The 17,264-nt window shown below is 37.4% G+C and overlaps 1 protein-coding gene across 1 annotated transcript; it reads right to left on the minus strand.

Moving 5' to 3' along the window:
* Nucleotides 1–1,834: 1,834 nt before the first annotated feature.
* On the minus strand, nt 1,835–17,157 carry bora (bora aurora kinase A activator). The gene is made up of 12 exons (XM_088914826.1): nt 17,109–17,157; nt 12,933–13,135; nt 12,635–12,741; nt 12,050–12,095; nt 11,432–11,513; nt 11,036–11,089; nt 6,176–6,232; nt 4,979–5,196; nt 4,490–4,643; nt 3,036–3,583; nt 2,470–2,613; nt 1,835–2,243 (listed from the first exon to the last, which is right to left on the minus strand). The coding sequence occupies exons 2-12, from the start codon at nt 13,104–13,106 to the stop codon at nt 2,223–2,225; spliced, it is 1,605 nt and encodes a 534-aa protein (XP_088770952.1). The 5' UTR covers nt 13,107–13,135; nt 17,109–17,157; the 3' UTR covers nt 1,835–2,222.
* Nucleotides 17,158–17,264: the final 107 nt, after the last annotated feature.

Consider the following 17,264-nt stretch of genomic DNA (forward strand, 5'->3'; position numbering starts at 1 on the left):
TTTACTATGGTGATTTTCCTTAGGTTTGACTTAGGCAATACCTTTAAGGATTTTGAATATTGTATCATGTTCCCTTGTCATTTTCTCTGTGTAAGATTCAATTCTTTTCACCTATCAATGTAGGACATTCCCATGAGTGTATCGGGTTACTCTTTTCTTAGCTGACTGATCTTTGAGCTCTTTTCAGGATTTTTCAGAAGACCTAAAATAAATATACCATATATTCTTTGTATCCCTCACAGCTGTTGCTTGTTCAAAGATCTAACAAATTCTACTAACAGAATCCCAGCACCTTACTGATCATCCTCTAGTCTAGATCTAAATATCTGTATTTTCCTGTAATAGACATAAGCCTTATTGATCTGTATTAACAACAATCACGTTTCTTTAGATTAAGTGCTACAGTGATGATTTTCTAGTCCACTGGGTATTACCCACCAAGGGTTTTGATAAAAGCTTAGAAATAACATATCACGTTTCTTTAAGTACACGTAAAGAATACCATCAGGCTGTAGTGATTTGTTTAGCTCAAGTGCTTGTAGAGGTGCCTGCAACACTGCTGTTTCTACACTAATACTTAATGTAGACGTTCGATTGCTCTGTCTGAGCTCTGCTGTCTATTTCTTCCTTGGAAAAAACAATTCATTTAATACACCAGACCCTTCCATTATCTGGAAGGATCTGATTTTCATTTCTAAGACACTTAGTCCTTGTTATAAAACTAAATAAACCTTTAACTTATGTTTCCATTTCTCTTTCCCTTGGCCTTTTCCAATTTCATTTTTTAACTTGTGCAGGCAGTTCATTATACCCTTATGTCTTTAACTGCTTTCTTTCTCCTTCTATTTTTAATTGATTTATTTGACCATTTTGGCCCCTATCTACTGAGGAGATGAATCTGTTTAGTAGTTTGAGATCAATATCTTTAAAATGTTATCATTTTCCTATTGGATATATTTATTTCATCCCATCAAATGGGAAATGAATATCATCAGTATCACAAAAAACACAGCAGTACTTGTGTGCCAAGTGAAATATTGATTCTGATAGTTTTACAGAGCCTTAATTGAGAGCATGCTGACTGCCTCTAGAACTGTTTGGTTTGGCAACACGTCTGCCTGCTCCAGAGGCAAACTGCAGCGTGTTGTTCATCCAGCAGAGAAGGTCACTGGCTCTCATCTGCCCTCCATTGATAATTCATGCAATTCCAGAGTAAAGAAGGGAGCAGGAAAGATCGCTGATGACCCCTCCCACCCCGGTTACCACCTGGTTCATAAACTCCCCTCAGGAAGACACTACTGGTCTATTAAACCCAGAACCACCTCGTTAAACAGCTTTTTTCCTAGGAATAAAGTCCTAGTTTTATGTGCACTTTCTACTTGTGTGTGGTAGAAGAAGAGCATTTTAGCAGCACCGAGTACACTAGAGTAAATTCCTTGTACATGAAATCAGAAATACCCTTTTCTCAATCCTTATAGTCTCCTTTAGACTTGACCTCTACATGTGCTTGTTTCAAAGTATATTATGATCATAAATGCTAACTACTGTATTGAATACTTATATTAATCATGTCATTACAGAAGTATTCCAATGACTACTTAAATGTAGTAATATTAGACATACTGCTAAATGGCTGGATTCGGTCATACAAATCAGACAAAATGCAGCTTTCAATAGTTCTTAATGCTGACAAATGCACAATGACATTACATTTTTGGAATCATTTTACTTATGAGAAAATTCAGCAGCAAATTCAGTTTTATTAAAATAAATATAAAACATTTGATATAGCAAACCATATCCAATTATTCTAATAGCATAATTTTATGGTGAGGTTAGCTTGGACAGCACATTTCATAGATCTGTTGACTAAGTTGACTTGTCAACTGCACTGATGACAAAGCTCAGAGGTTTCAAGAACTGTTAAAAACCAGGAAATGAATTTCCCACTGTGAAACTTTACAATATAATTCATAGCAATGGGATAAATACTGTTCTAACACATGCATTGCCTTTATAATGACTCTAGTTGGCACTAAAATTCATCATATCATACATTTCCAATATATTATATTGCAGGAAGATTTCTTTGACAATTTCCTTAAGACTTGCAGAGTATTTCCAAAATGTAAAATTAGATGCAAACCCAATTCCTCATTACATCTGGAGCACCTTTCCAAACATCAGCAGCATAGGTCATGGGAGTATCAGCTTCTCCACCACTAATGATGTAGATTAAGGAACTGTAAAAAATTGATAGGTAAAATCAGCACATTGACTCCCTCTCCTCAGATCCTTAAGCACTATAATACTCCATAAAGAACTGGGGAAAACTATTACAGAATTATCATTTTTATCATTCCATTTTTAAATAGACCCTAATATTTACAGTGGAATCAGTGACCTATTTACAGTTACTGGTACAAAAGTCAATGATACAATGTCTAATTTAAATAAAGTATAAATTACCTTTGACTTAAAATGCATCCTGTTATACAAGCAGGATTCCTCAGGCAGGTGTACGTCAAGCATGTCTTTCTGCTGGATGTCTGTACCAGTTCCATCTGCGATATTGCTAACACCTATTGATTGTGTGTTGTACGCACTGTCTACCTGTAAATACATTTAAAATAACACATTAGCGTGAAACACTAAAAAAAAAAACATTTGCATTTAAACATTTAGGGTAAAAATATCAGTATAACACCCAAATAAAGAATATAAAACAAATATTCTTTAAGAATCTAAGCTGCATGAAAAGCTTTACTGTAACAAAACAGATAAGAGGTTAAATCCACAAATCAGAATACAGAAATAGAAAAGAAATTGAGAAACAGCTATTAGAATAAAGCCAAGGTCTTCTGGAAAAAATGCCATGTTATTGAGGCTGCTGAAGTTAAATATATCTGTTAGTCAGACTGCAGCTTAAATGAGACATACATTTCTCCCTGAAATGTAAATGTTTAAAAAGAAAAGGTTAAAGGTGTTATAACCAGAGACCTTTCTAACATGTTTTAGAAAATTAAAATACAAACCTGTATACTGGCGCTGTCGCAGGGAATGCCACTGCTCTCTGCCAGCAGGGACAGGAACATGTGAGAACCTTCTGCATTGGATGTGCTTCCTGTCCTGGAGCTGGTCAGCTGAATATGAACGTTCTCCACCCCGTCCTTTGCCCATGCGCTCTCATCCTCGGCACTCTCCACTGGCTCTCCCATGTTCACCGTGTTATTGCCTTTAGCACTTTCCACATGAAGCGACTCAGAGGCCTCAGACAAGGGTTCAGGTCTCCCCACAGAATGAGAATGCAGGGAGCAGGCGTCCATGTCCATGGGGGGCATGGGGTCAGGGAGCGGCAGGGTCTCTTTTTCGTCGATGGTGCACTCGTGCGCGAGAGGCAGCTGGAAGGTGGAAACCCTGCGGCGGGGCATTCTGAGCCTGCCTCCAGAGCTCACTGGAGAGCAGCTCTTGATGGGAGAGCACCCCTCAACATAAGGGCTTTCAGCGCAGCGGCTGGGCTTCGTGTTCGAGCTGCAGACTGCCACGCCATCCGGAGAAAGGAAATTCAGCCGTTTTCTCTCTGCTTCAAAAGGCAAAAAAAGCTTAAGTGCTAACATCAGCAACTCACAGCTCAGATTTCACTACCTGTGAACTTACTGCATTTTGTATCATTTTTTGCCCTTATAAGGCCAGACTTAACCTGGCAGACCTGGCTGCATGTATAAAAATATTCAACTATGACTGCACTGAATAAGCAATCGTCCTGGACTGAAAGAATTTCCTCCAATGCACGCTTTACAACCCCACAAAACTGGAGTCTACCTTGATAACACTTTTTTTTTTTACAACAAGCCCATTATCCATTCTAATTTGTTGCAGCATGATGCATTGTTAAATTTGCATGTATTTGTTTCTTATCTCTTCATACATCCTAAAATCCACAGCAAAATATGAAATGCATTGATTTAATTTGTCTTAAGGACACAAAATTATGTCTTATGTATGTCTAGTTGGCCTTTACCTAGATACGCTTCCATAAAGTGTCAGATTGAAATTATGCTTAGGTGCTTAAAGAAAAACTAAAGAGTTAATTATTCATTACATGATGAAGCTTCTTCAAGAAGATTTGCGGTTGTATTATTTCTGATAAATGAAGAACATTTCTAATTAGGTCAATCTGGGTGTGTCCTAATTTTGACAAAAGAGTAGCAAGTACAAACATGGTTATGTGTTGATAAGTAAATGAATACAGCTGTTAAGATAAAGATGTCTAGATTTAATACAACTGCGTTACAAAGGATGGCCGGGGTGAAAACTTTAAGCCCACAAAATAAATGGATATCATTCCGATTTTCTAATTTTTTAATTGAGAAGCACAATGAAGTTTTGCTCAAGTTTTTTCAATCTCATCTTATAAAAAGAACTGTTTGAAATCTTGAAACATCAGCCAGAAACACCCCAATTGTCATGATCAGGATACAGCTCGTACCTGAAACTGGCGTCTGCGCAGGCTGTAGAAAAATAGGCGATAAGGTAGGAGACTTTAAATTCAGAGATGGCCTTTCCGAGAACGCAGGACTTGTCACACTTTCCAAACTGTAGCATCTGGGACTGCCTTTAATCGGGCTAGAAGAAAACTGCCCCTGAATGAAGGAAATGACATCGTGTAAAATCTCTTTTAAAGTCCCTTTTAAAGATTTTATAGTAAATATGCACAAGATCCCATTTAGATTCACTGTGATGAAAGGAAAAAAAATGTACTACCATAATACAGCTGGCTCATTTGAAATAAAATATTTGTAGATTTGCTATTACCTGGCATGTAGCAGCCTCTTCTGCAGAGAATAAAACAAAGGGTGCTTTAATTGTATTACAATGGAATTTCTATTTCTTGTATGTCTATGTGTCACAAGAAAAGTCGGAGCAGCGATTGCCACGCAGTACGCCCCTGGTTCTGCCAAGTACTGGCTGTACTCACAGAGCTCGGGGTCTGAAGGGGAGCTGGGCCCCGCAGTGGTGACAGGTGATATGAGGACGGCACGCCGGGCGTCTCCAGGGCCGCAGGGCTGTGCGCGGGGCTGGCCTGGGGGGACACAGACTCGCACTCGTGTCCGTCCAGGAAGAGCTTGCGGCGCAGCGTCGGGGAGTTCACACTCTCGCCGGACTGGTCAGCATCGTCCGCCCTGAAGTATTCCCCTGTCCACAGGTGACAGAGAGGCACTCTGCGTGGTTACACATGCACAGCTCACGGTCTTAAGCCTCAGCACCAAAAGGACAAATCCAGCTACTTACATTTATAAGAAATGTTTTAACACGCTACTGTCATACGACATCACAAAACTAAGTATCTGCCCATATGCACTGCAAGCTACTCGAGTCAGAAGTGGAAATAAAGCAAACGGATCTCTACCAGATTTTTTTCTGGCATAAAAAATGGATTGAAACCAAACTAGCAATAATATACACAGTAGAATTTCATTTGTTCTTTCTATTTGGCAGAGCTTGCCTTCAAGCATGCCGAAAATCAAACGTTATTAGCTAAACCCATCAATCAGCTGTTTCCACTGAGAAATGCTGCTGTACAAGTGGTGTACAAGACCAGTCCTGGAGGGCCTCAGCATGTATAGATTTTGTTTTTGTTCCACCTCTTGATGATATAATTGAGCTAACCATTAGCTTCACTGCACTAGCTTTCAATTTTTATAGGTCTTCAAGTGTTGGTAATGTAAAAAGACTGCTCGAGGACTCCCAGGACTGGATTTTATTACCTATGAAACAGAGCTACTACCAAGCTGTGGTATAACACCCTCTACCTTAAAAGCCATTTCTTATCCTGTGAATACAAGATGTACAAGGGCATTGACCGTGTATATGTGGAACTCTTCGGTACAGTATAGATGCACTATTATAATACAACGCTCACAAACGGAGCCCCTTTGCAAGTCTATGCAGCATCAGTGTTGTAACTATAGAGAAAGCTTTCCAACCTATAAACTGAACAGAGGTTTACAGAGTTTCACTTAACTGCATATTGCACAGTCCTGGGTAGGATTAATTACCTATTAGAGTTAATGAAGACTACCTGAAAATGTAAGACTTAAATATTTATAGACTAGGAATCTTGTCAAGATAATCACTGGATGAAAAATGAACCCGGACAATTGCTCATACTTACCTAATATTTTTTCCAGATCAAAATCCACAGGCAATGAAAGCACCGTTTGACTAGAAGCTGGAAGAAACACACAAAGAACTCCCCATGTAGTGCACAAAATTGCAGATATGTAGTATGCAATACTACATTTTGTGCAGAGTGCATAAAGAGATTCTGTGTGAGCTACCGAAAAAAATCATATCCTTATCAAGACCACCTTAAAAAATGTCATGTGTTGCAGGTTAGATTTAAGATTTATGCTACTGCTATTCAATACATTCATCTCTGGCTTATACGATAGCTGTTTTGAACTGGCATTTAGGATCATTTCAGTTTGTACTGAACAAAACTAAGATTTAAGATAACTGAAAATAGTGGAGGGAAAATGAGCTTGATAGTCTTGTGTGCTAGTGAAATGAGACATAAGAAGTTAAGGAAGTTGCCTGATAAACAGTACTACAAGAGAAGAATGATCTACCAGCATAAACAAGTCGTGAGCAAGTGCTGCAGATTGTCCGATCATTTCGATTGGATTTTAACTATGATAAACAGCAGATTGAGTTACTTCACGTCCAATTTCTGCGAACAAAGATCAAAGGCAAAAATACTTATAACAGCATAATAATGTGTTATAAATAAGAGAAATAAAAAGCTTTAGCAAATGAAGGCTACTTGGCTCAACAGAGTGCAGTCCAATTTCACACTCCACTCAGTGATGCACATTAAGCTTTGCACTGGGATTCATGAAGGTAGAAATGCTTGTAATAGAAGAAAACTTCACTGGTGTGAGTCAAGACACTTCTCAAGAGACATCATATGAATGACCTTGCTATGAGCACAGAAGGGAGTGTTTCTTCAACAACAGTATGATGCAAATTACTTCAACTTCATTTCAATGGGCAGTTAATCATTGTATTTATATCATAAGTTATCCTGTGTAAACTACATTATGCAGGTCTGGTGTCTACTGTAGATATATATTGTTAAAATACCCTAAGGCTAATCTATACTAGGCTTGAGAGACAGAACTAATATAAGTTGTAGGAGGGTAAAAACCACACACGGAATCAACATTTCAGAAAGCAGGTTCAACTGAACCTGAAAAGCACTGTAGATTCAACTTTAATGCAGAAGGCGCCAATTGCTCTCAGTGCTACAAGTTTTAAAGTTAAAAAAAAATCAATTAGCCCACCCTGTTTACTACCGCGAACCGAGAAAAATGTTCCTGAAAGGCAAAAAAGCCTTCTTTTACCCAAAGCACTACTTATAGGTGTGATTAACACAGATGGTCTGGTTTGGCTCTTTTTAGTCATGCCAGTTTCCAGGGTAACTTTTTTTAAAAAAAGTTTTAAGTAAACTGTGTCCAAAATTGTCAATTGGGCTTTAAAAGAACTGCAGACCCCCCTTTGCAGTTTTTGATGACTAAAGGCATCAAAACCTCAAGACCAAAACCTCAGGTGGTGTTTTTAGCACAAGAAGGATGACTGTTGGTGTACACTTGCTAGGAGCTTTAGTGATCCAGACAGTTCAACAAAGGTAAAGGGCAACTACCGGCAGCAGTACATACTGTACACCAGGATGACTCCACATGCGTTTAATTCTAAGAACAAGAGCAAACAGGTGAAATTTCAACCTGTAGTCCGAGCAGTTTAATTAAAAACAGTTCACCGAGAGCCCTACAAAGTAAAATACCATAACCAGGTTGCAGGGAGAACGCATCGCTCATTACACCTGGCAGGGCATGTTTACCCATGCTCTTTGCACCCCTGGGCTCGCAATGTGATGGATTCAGATGAATCATCCTTCAACATGTTAACAACAGACAAGGCACACGTGGAGCCAACCTGAAGCACTCTACACACTGAGTACTTGGCTCCAACAGCGAAGGGTTTTGGCAATCCTGTGAGGTTGAGGTGCGCATTTTTCTTGCGCGAGCTGGACACACTCATTCCCTCCTAGGGCAACGTCAACGCTAATTGCTGCTTAATGGTACCGAGTGGTCGTCTTTGCCCCATTTGCAGAATTCCTAACCTGCTGGGAGGGAGATCGGCAACAATGACTGAGCTCCCATCCTCAGTGTACATGTGATCGCCCAATGGTTTCATGGGCACAACATTGACTGTCCATACGCGATGGCCTTCTCAGTCACCAGATCTAACTCAGTCGAGCCCTTCTGTGATATTCTGGGACAACGACTGAGTGTGCTCCACCTCCGTCAAGCAGACGTGCGCCGATTGATTTTCTAATGGAAGAATGGTGCCACATCCACCCTGCAGACATTGGTGTATACTGGCCAGATCTGGTGACCCAATGCACAATCAGGGGTCGCAATGGCAAGAAGCCTTCCGTTCACATTAAATCAAGCATATCAATTGCAGAAGCTTTTAACAACGATCTAGAGGTTTTGAGAGTACGCCGTTCTGCTTTAAAACTGATCACAAGAGACAAGAGCACAAAAAGTGAATATCAGTCTTTGACATAATGCCATTCCCATAACCTCCAAGACCAATGTTTCTATAAATTACAACCAAAGTAGTTTAAACGTCAGACTTTTTTTTAGAAATCTTAAGAACCCTTACAAAAAGAAATGTGGATATTCAGTGAGGATTTAGGCCACTTGCTAGCTTGTGGTAAAAACACATTTTTAGCATTTTCAATGGATAGCTCAATAGCAAACTACCTTTCTGTAAAGCTCTAAAGATAACATGTTGTTTAGTTGATTACTTAATAGGTGTGTAGCAAATCATATGCTGAATTGCTGCATACACACATTTAACATAAGCTTATAACTGTGAACATACATCACCACGGACTGTGTTTTAAATATGAGAAGCAGGCTCATTGTAAGGACTTCTAAAGTCAGCTGTGGAATCATAACATTGATATCTTAGTTTGCTTTTGCCAACAGCAAGATTTGACAGTGTGGTTTTCAGTAGTGGCAACAATGATTTGCCATCTGTTCTAGTTGTAGACTTGCACTGAAAAGACTTAAGATTTTTCGGACACACTCCATACACATCAGAGGACAAGAGCAACCTGTTAATACTTAATTTTATCCTACATCTCGTCAGTGGTTATAGTAAGCACTATAGTATAAATAAGAGAAATTGTGCAACTTGCTTGGAGGGTTATTAAGCCGATCAGAGGATTCTGAAGTATTTTCTGAATATAAACTTATTTTATAACTTTATTATAAACTTTATAATAAAGTTATTTATTCACTTATTTCACTTCTTAAAAAACAACACAGAAATGTTGTCATTCACTAAGTTCTATCGGCTCTATATTTCCCAGATTAAAAGATTCAGCATGGCTACACAGTGCCAAATTAACTCATTTGCAGAAGTAAAACTTTGGCACACCCTTTTCAAATAACTCTAATTTTCTACCACTTGCCTAGAACATTCGTAATTTATTTTACAAGCAACGCTACCACTTTTTCCGAATCCTTGCAGACAGAAAACTCTACTGCTGCGAAAGCATCAACAGCTGATTTCTGAGGCTGTTAAATCTGTCCTTTGTCATTTTAAAATTCAGAAATTTCTTCAGCTGAAAGGTTTTGTCTCGCATGCCTCTACCAATTGGGGACTTCCTGTGTGTTCTATGTTGTAAGCACCGATACTAGGCATTTTATAGTTGCAGAAAATGAGTCTGTGTCAGTCATTATTAAAATAATTTGCTAATATGCAATCACCAGCGTTCACCTTTACTCAGTACTGTTACTGCCTTTCTACTTGAAAATTAGCTTCCCACAAATTTGTATAGCACCCTCTAGTGGTAACTCAGCATGACTGTACAGAGTGCTTTAATTCCGAATAAGCCATATTTTCATATACAGATATACCCTGCTTATCACGAGGATAAGGTGGTTTCAGATCAGTCCATGCTAAACAGGGTCACATGAAAATGAATTAAAAACTAAAACAGAAATGCACATCAGAAAAAAACGATTTTGTAAATTAATATTACGATGAATGCACCCTATTTATTGGAATTTTAATAAGATGAAGTTCATGAGAAGGAGTCCTTGAAGAATGTATCAATTGTGAGCTGCCTTTTTTATAGTCAGAATTTCGTCATAGTAGGCAACTCCTTGGTTTACAACCTTCTTTACTGCTGTGTTACATTCTTATTTCTTTTTAATCTCTTTCACTTTTTCTCAGCAAAATAACAGTACTAAACAGATCTACCATTGTCCGCATTTCATTGTGGGGTGGAGGTGATCGCAGTTAAAAATCATACATTTGAATTTGATTCATTGTTGAAAAACAATTAAATTCTAATACTAAACGGCCATTCCATAAACCAATGCATGACGAGAACTGGCGTTAAGGTTTGCTATGTACACACATTATCTTTAAAATACAAATTAAAAATTAATTTAATCCTATAAGAAGAACTCATCCATATGCGTTTGTTAATGATGGTGTAAAAAAATCAATATTAAATCTAACACTATAACAATGACCTTTTCTAAATATGTGCCAGAGTAACTGCACTTGCTTGGGCACGTAGAACTTTAGAATTATCATTTCAATCATAGGCGCCTCTTAATTAACACAAGAAATAACCATATTAAAAAGCCGAGGATATAATAAAGATGCATTGCAAAAAAAAGTAGCACCTTATAGCTAGCTGCTTCCGCTTCAAAAACACAAAACCTAAAAAAAATCCAGAGTGAAATGTAAAAAATCTAAATCAAAAGGTGAAAGATTCTGCTGGGATGTGCTCAACACAAATTGAAAAATAAATCTAGGTAGCTGGCAGGATTAACATAAATTAAATCCTTAGTAACATTTTTTGTGTCCCCCCCTATAAAATATCATTTCAACAATCATCTGTAAATTTGCACGACCTTTGTAATGCAATAGAACTACAAACCATTGGCTTTTCCATTTGGAAGATTTTCTCTTGGAATCTTTGGTGAAATAGAACCTATAAAAATGCAACGAAAAAACAGAACAAAGAGGCAGTTTTTTATTTTGTTTCTTACACATATCAGATCTTTTTACAACTATATTTGGTAGTGTTGCAAAACAGATCATAGATTTATTGTAATATCACAATTTTAGTGGCACTATACAGCATACTGTTTTTTACATTTAAAAAAATTAAAAAATGATCAAAGTATATCACATAACTGGCCTTCAACAAACAATCTACACACAAAATATGATAGTAATGTCATTATTAGAAAAACAACAATAAAAGAATAGTGCCAGCATCTACCAGTAAAAGATTCTAAATGCCAACCAGCATTTGGTAAGCTGAACTTACATTTTAAAGCATGTAACTGTGTTGGCTGTTTGCTTTCTGGTTCAGCCCAGGGCGAAGGAACAATTGTGTTCTTAGTGAAGAACTGGAGAAAACAAAAACATGAGATGCTACAGATTGTAAAACAACTATATTTAAATACAATAACACCTAAATGGAGTAATGTTACTGTAAACCTTAGGGCAACTGATACTTGCCAGGAGCCATTAGAAAACAACAATCAAAGAGACTTAAAAAAAAGGTTGCAATAACTATGAGGCTCTAAAATGACTAAAAAATATTAAGATTACATTTCCAGCATTTACTTTCAACACAAAGGATGCAAACTAGATGTACTGTTTAACAACATTACTTATCAAATATCAATATCATCATCATTGTAGGAGTTTGGAGACTACAGTGTATTTATATACATACACAGGCTTCTATTAATATAATTGTGAGGATTTTCCATTGACTCATTGACATTATTTTACACTCTGATGAAATTAAACAAAGTGACAACAACACATCTTTGGAACATTCAGACCTTTAAAAATAGTTTTTTAAACTGAAAGACACTTTTGCGAGGACATCTTCCGAAATTTGGCTTTCAAGGATATAGGAAACACACAATCATACCTGCTCAATCGCATGCTGTCGCCTTTCTTCAATTTCTTTATCTGTCCTAAATTGACATTTTAAAAAGTATGAATAGGTTATGGAGAAAAACCCATTAAATTATTTTCAGCAAAGCCTGCATCAAGTTTTCATATAAACTTGAAAACAGCAGTCAGAACTTTTTGCTTGAATTGTGCTACTGAGCAAAGCAAATTAATAAAAGACATTCCTAGTATGAAATGCTCCAGGACATCCTACTGACCACAATAAGCAAACAGGACTGTTGTTAACACAACATATTTATTAGTATTAAAGTACTAAACTTGAAAAACAAAGATGAAGAGATTCAATGAAAAGCTGTGAGCTTGACAAAATAGAGTAAGGTACAGAAAACGGCACTTAACTACAGCTGCTTCTTTCTATTGTGTTTACACCAATAAGTGTGTAAGGATATAAACTTATTTTTTTCTCGTCTTTTGCACACTTTGCTACTGCACTGTACTCTTGCTCTCTCACTATATGTTCTAAAACATTTTCTAATTGTATTTTTTGTTGAAATAGTTCTGTGTAAAATAATTGTCACTTTGGAGCAAAATCACATTTTACCTGGTTTGGCTCAGATACAGAGACTGACGATGGATGTCTTCTGGGTCAATGTCTACTGGCAGAAGGCTAGCTATTTCATCAATGGACCACTTGAATTTTGCTGGGGTCTGAAATTCAACAACATGAATAAAACAGCATTCTTTCAAGAGTAACGTAATACAGTTACATAATTTCTTGACTGATCTTGGTGCCCCTTACATATTGATTCAAGGGAAGAGAAGAGATTGGTCTTTTCAATTAATTGCAGAAAATTCTAACCTCGAAAAGCCTTCTTTAATTTTAAATGAGTAAAACGCACCGCTGATGATGTCCTAGAAGACCTGAAGAGTGATGGGCTAGCGACGACGGATTCATGCAGGCTATGATAATCGTTGGGGCTCTCAAAAGGGTTGAGAACTGCAGCATGCCCAGGTGATTCAGGTAAGATTTCACCAGCATCTTGAACATGTTCCATGTTATTCAACCGGAACATTCGGGGAAAACAATGAACCTGGAAGGCAACTGATAAAAACACAGGTATTTAAAAAAAAATAAAATGAAACTGCACAGGACAGAGAACACTAGCGAGAACCAGATGGAAACCAAAGTGAATCTAAAAAAAAGCAAGAGTTAGTTTAAAAAAACTATTTTAAAAAGAAATTGTAGGTGAAGGTCATGCTGGAGTTTCTCACTTGTTTTACTTTTCATGGATTTTACTGACTAAAGGTGAAAAATAAGGAGGCCATTTGACCCTATCTAGCCTGTTTGGTGGCTAGTACCTAATTGATCAGCTTCAACAACAAGGCTGGTAGTTGATTCCAAACCCCCACAACCTTTTGTGAAAAGCAGCACCTCCCATTTACAGTTTTAACAGTACTTCCGGATAGTCTCTGCAGTTCAAGTCTGAAACGCTTGAAAAGCAACTATCAAACCAAAACTGCAGAGAAGAAGAAAAATATTATGACATTTAACTCATCACCATATTACTCAACAAGGACCTAGAGGTACCTTGCACACAGAGCTCAAACGCTAATCCATGTGTTGCGTTAACAGATAAGGACAGTGTGTAGAAGGCAGCCTCAGCTTCTTAACCACTTCTTGCCTCTCTGGGGCAAAGATCTGCACAGACATAACAGCTTCCACTGGAATGAGACTGACACCAGTCACAAGGACTCAAAAGAGATATGGAAAAATTAGAACTGAAGGAAAGAAGTCAAATAAAATAAAAGATAAGGGGCAAAGTAAAAGTAAAACCAAAGGGAAAATGAAACAAATGACAAGGTAATTACATTCCTATACCTAAATGCTAGAAGTATCAGAAAAAATGAGATGGAAGCTACAGTACCATATTAGCAGGCAATTATGATATAACTGGAAACAGAGAAACATAGCTAACAAGAACAACTGAGATGAATGTAACAATAGTTTCTGCAATTTCCCTTACGGGATTAATAAAATCGATGCACAGGCGGTGCGGTGGCTCTGTGGCTAAGGATCTGCGCCTGTGGCTATCTAGAAACACATTTTTCCAGTGAGACAGGAAAGAGAAGAGACAGACTTGCAGATCTATATATCAAAAAGTGCATTCAGGATCAGGAGTTATAGAGTCTCAGAATTTAGGCTATATAGAGTTGAGGCTACTTGGTCATACTTGCAAAAAACATTCTAGGGTTATACAGTCCTGTTAGGAGTATGCTACAGAGCAGCAACTGAAGATCTTAATTAGAATTAAACGCTGTATAATAAAATTATGAATATATGTGCAAAAGAAGTATATTTTTTTCCAGAGACTTCAACATTGCCCACCAGCCATATAGCAGTTTTCCAGCGCTGGTCTGGGAGGAACACTGTCTCTTCCGATTTTTGCTCTGACCAAGTTATTCATGCTATTGGCATCAATGCTGTGTCAATTCCAGTTTCAGAACTGGCCTCATGGGTGTTGACTGAAATGTAGCCAATAGAACAAACAAAGCAAAAAAGCACTGAGGTGGGAGAGGATAGTACAGGGGCATCCCCACCCATGCCTGTTCATCATCAAGTGATCAACTACTAAGAGCTCTACAAATTGAAATAAAGGCAAGCAAGTTTAGGAGAGACTGCATAAGGTACTGTGTGCTGATGTTGTTGGAAGCAGACCCTTGAAGTAGAGAATTTTGGACACTCAGAAAAGACTGATGAAAGTTACAAAGAAGTCTCAACAACCAAGCAGGTGAACAAAGGCATCAGATAGCCCTGGGGGTGCAGACTGCAGCGTTCCTCCACAGCCAAATAACCAAGAACAACTGACGTGTAGGATTCTCAGCAGCACAAACCAAAATGGTGCATGTGGTTAACAGCTCTTTTCATACTCAATATATTTACACACCTACAAGAGGATATGCTTTCATTTCTCTTGGCTTTTCAGACATAAAACCAAGACAAAGAGGTAGGACAATTTAGGAACTGTGATCATAACATGGTACGATTTTGAAATAGACTTTGAGATTATCCAGACTGAGTCAATATCAGAAGTTAATTTATAGCAATGAAAGAAAATGGGATAGAATAAATATTGAATAGGAAACGTTGGTCTACAACACTTCAAAACCAACTCTGCTTGAAGCACAAAATAGATTTCACTCAAGAGTGAATAAGTCAGAAGATAAAACATAGTATACAGATGTTGAAGTAGGTGGCTGCGTCAGCATGTGTAGGCTGCAAAGAATTGCAAATGCAGGTTAGAAACGAAACTAGAAAGGTCAAGAGACAGAAAGGAATAGTGCAATAGAGGCTAGAGGCTAGAGGCCATAAAAAGTTATTTCGATACTACAACAGCAAAATACGTTAAGAATGAAAAAATTGTATCCACAACAATAAGAGGTAATTTCTAAACAAAGAAAAGAAATGGCCAATGTACTAAATGAGTGTTTCTCTCAGGTGTTCACCATGGGAAAAAAAGTCAACAACATACCTGGGGCAGCAGAAGGACAAAGGTTCATTATTAAAAAGGATTAACATCAAGTGTGAAGTACTAGAAGCACTCAAGATTAATAGATCTCCAGGGGATAATTATACTCTACCAACTATACTTAAGGAAACAGGAGATGTCATTCATAGGTTATTGATACAACTGCTCCAACAGTCACTCAAGACAGGGGTAGTCTTAGTGACTGACCCATTGATGGAAGATTTGCACAATTTAGTGCCCATCCATATGAGTGACAAAACAGAACCAAATAATTACAGACCAACAGACCTGAGTTATATTACATTTAAAGTTATGAAAACTATCTGGAAATAGGAACCTAAAATTACAACAGTAATAGACAGAGTATGGAATTTGGTATATTTACATTTTCAGATGGAATTTGATAAAGGTCCTCATTAAAATTAATTAGCAAATCACAGGCAGAATGTATTCTAGATAATGTATGTGTGAGTGGAGAACTAGTCAACAGAAAGAATACGGATCAACAGGGGTTAATGCCAAGGGACGCCTTAAAATTCAAGACCTACATTTAATGACAAAAGACAAGTAATACATGCAGGTAGCAAAAAAAAATTCACCATGAGAAACGCTGAACTTAAAGAGGCTCCTTAAGAAAAAAATACTTAAAAAAGGGAAAATGTTTGTTTCTTTAAAACGTAGAATGCAAATTGTTACTACTGTACCAGTAACATTTTATTTCCTGTAGAATATTGCATACAATTTTGGTTACCACGTGATATTGCCACTCTAAAAATCAATCCAAACAATAGCAGCAAGCAGATACGTTCCATGGTTTAAGAAAAACATCCTACACGGAGAGTCTGAAGGAAATTATTCTTTCTGGTTGAAAACAGAGAAGGCCACAGTGACCGAATCAAAGTATTCACAATCCTTACAGGCATTAACAAAGACACCCCGGCAGACGTCTTCAGAATATACAGGGAAACACAAGACAACAAGACGATACAATGGTTTCCTTCAAGAAGCGGTTGGATATGATCCTTGGATACATTCACTACTAAACCACTAAAGGGCTAGAGAGAATGAACATTATTCAGCTGGTATATTTATTCAAGGAGACAGTGACCAAACACAAATTAACATCTAACAAGAGGACACAAAATTAACTAACATTTCAACATAATATCCAACGACTAAGCAATAGACTTGGATATAGCAAATCAAAGTGCAATCCTGAATTGAATTAAGGTTTGAAAACTTAGTAGAATAATACAACATGAAACTGACTGAAAGTGATTTGTTACAATATTTTAAAACACTTCTTAATACCCCTTTGGTGAGGGCGTCACAGTGTTGTTCTATTAGCTAGCTTAACTCTAAATGACTAACAATACTCCCTGTGTACTATCGAAACTGAGATAAACTAAAACGGTTCATTTTCATTCCATTAAACTCCACTTCAAAATTGCCGTGATCAGCAATAAAAGTTACTTAAACTAAACATTACATAAAAAAATCACTTAAATAAATTCGATATCAAAATACAATAAAATATATAGAACTTACGTATCTATGCCTGAAATGCAATTCTTGTTTTTCACACAGTTTTCGGTAAATCGTTCACTTTAATTTTCCTTCTTCTGTCTCTCCCCACCAATTGTAACCTCAGGTACTGTCTCTCCACCAATAAACTATACCCGGAAGCACAGATAACCAATCAAA

Source organism: Atractosteus spatula, chromosome 4 (genome assembly GCF_055471065.1).
Source record: "Atractosteus spatula isolate fAtrSpa1 chromosome 4, fAtrSpa1.hap1, whole genome shotgun sequence".
NCBI lineage: Eukaryota > Metazoa > Chordata > Actinopteri > Semionotiformes > Lepisosteidae > Atractosteus > Atractosteus spatula.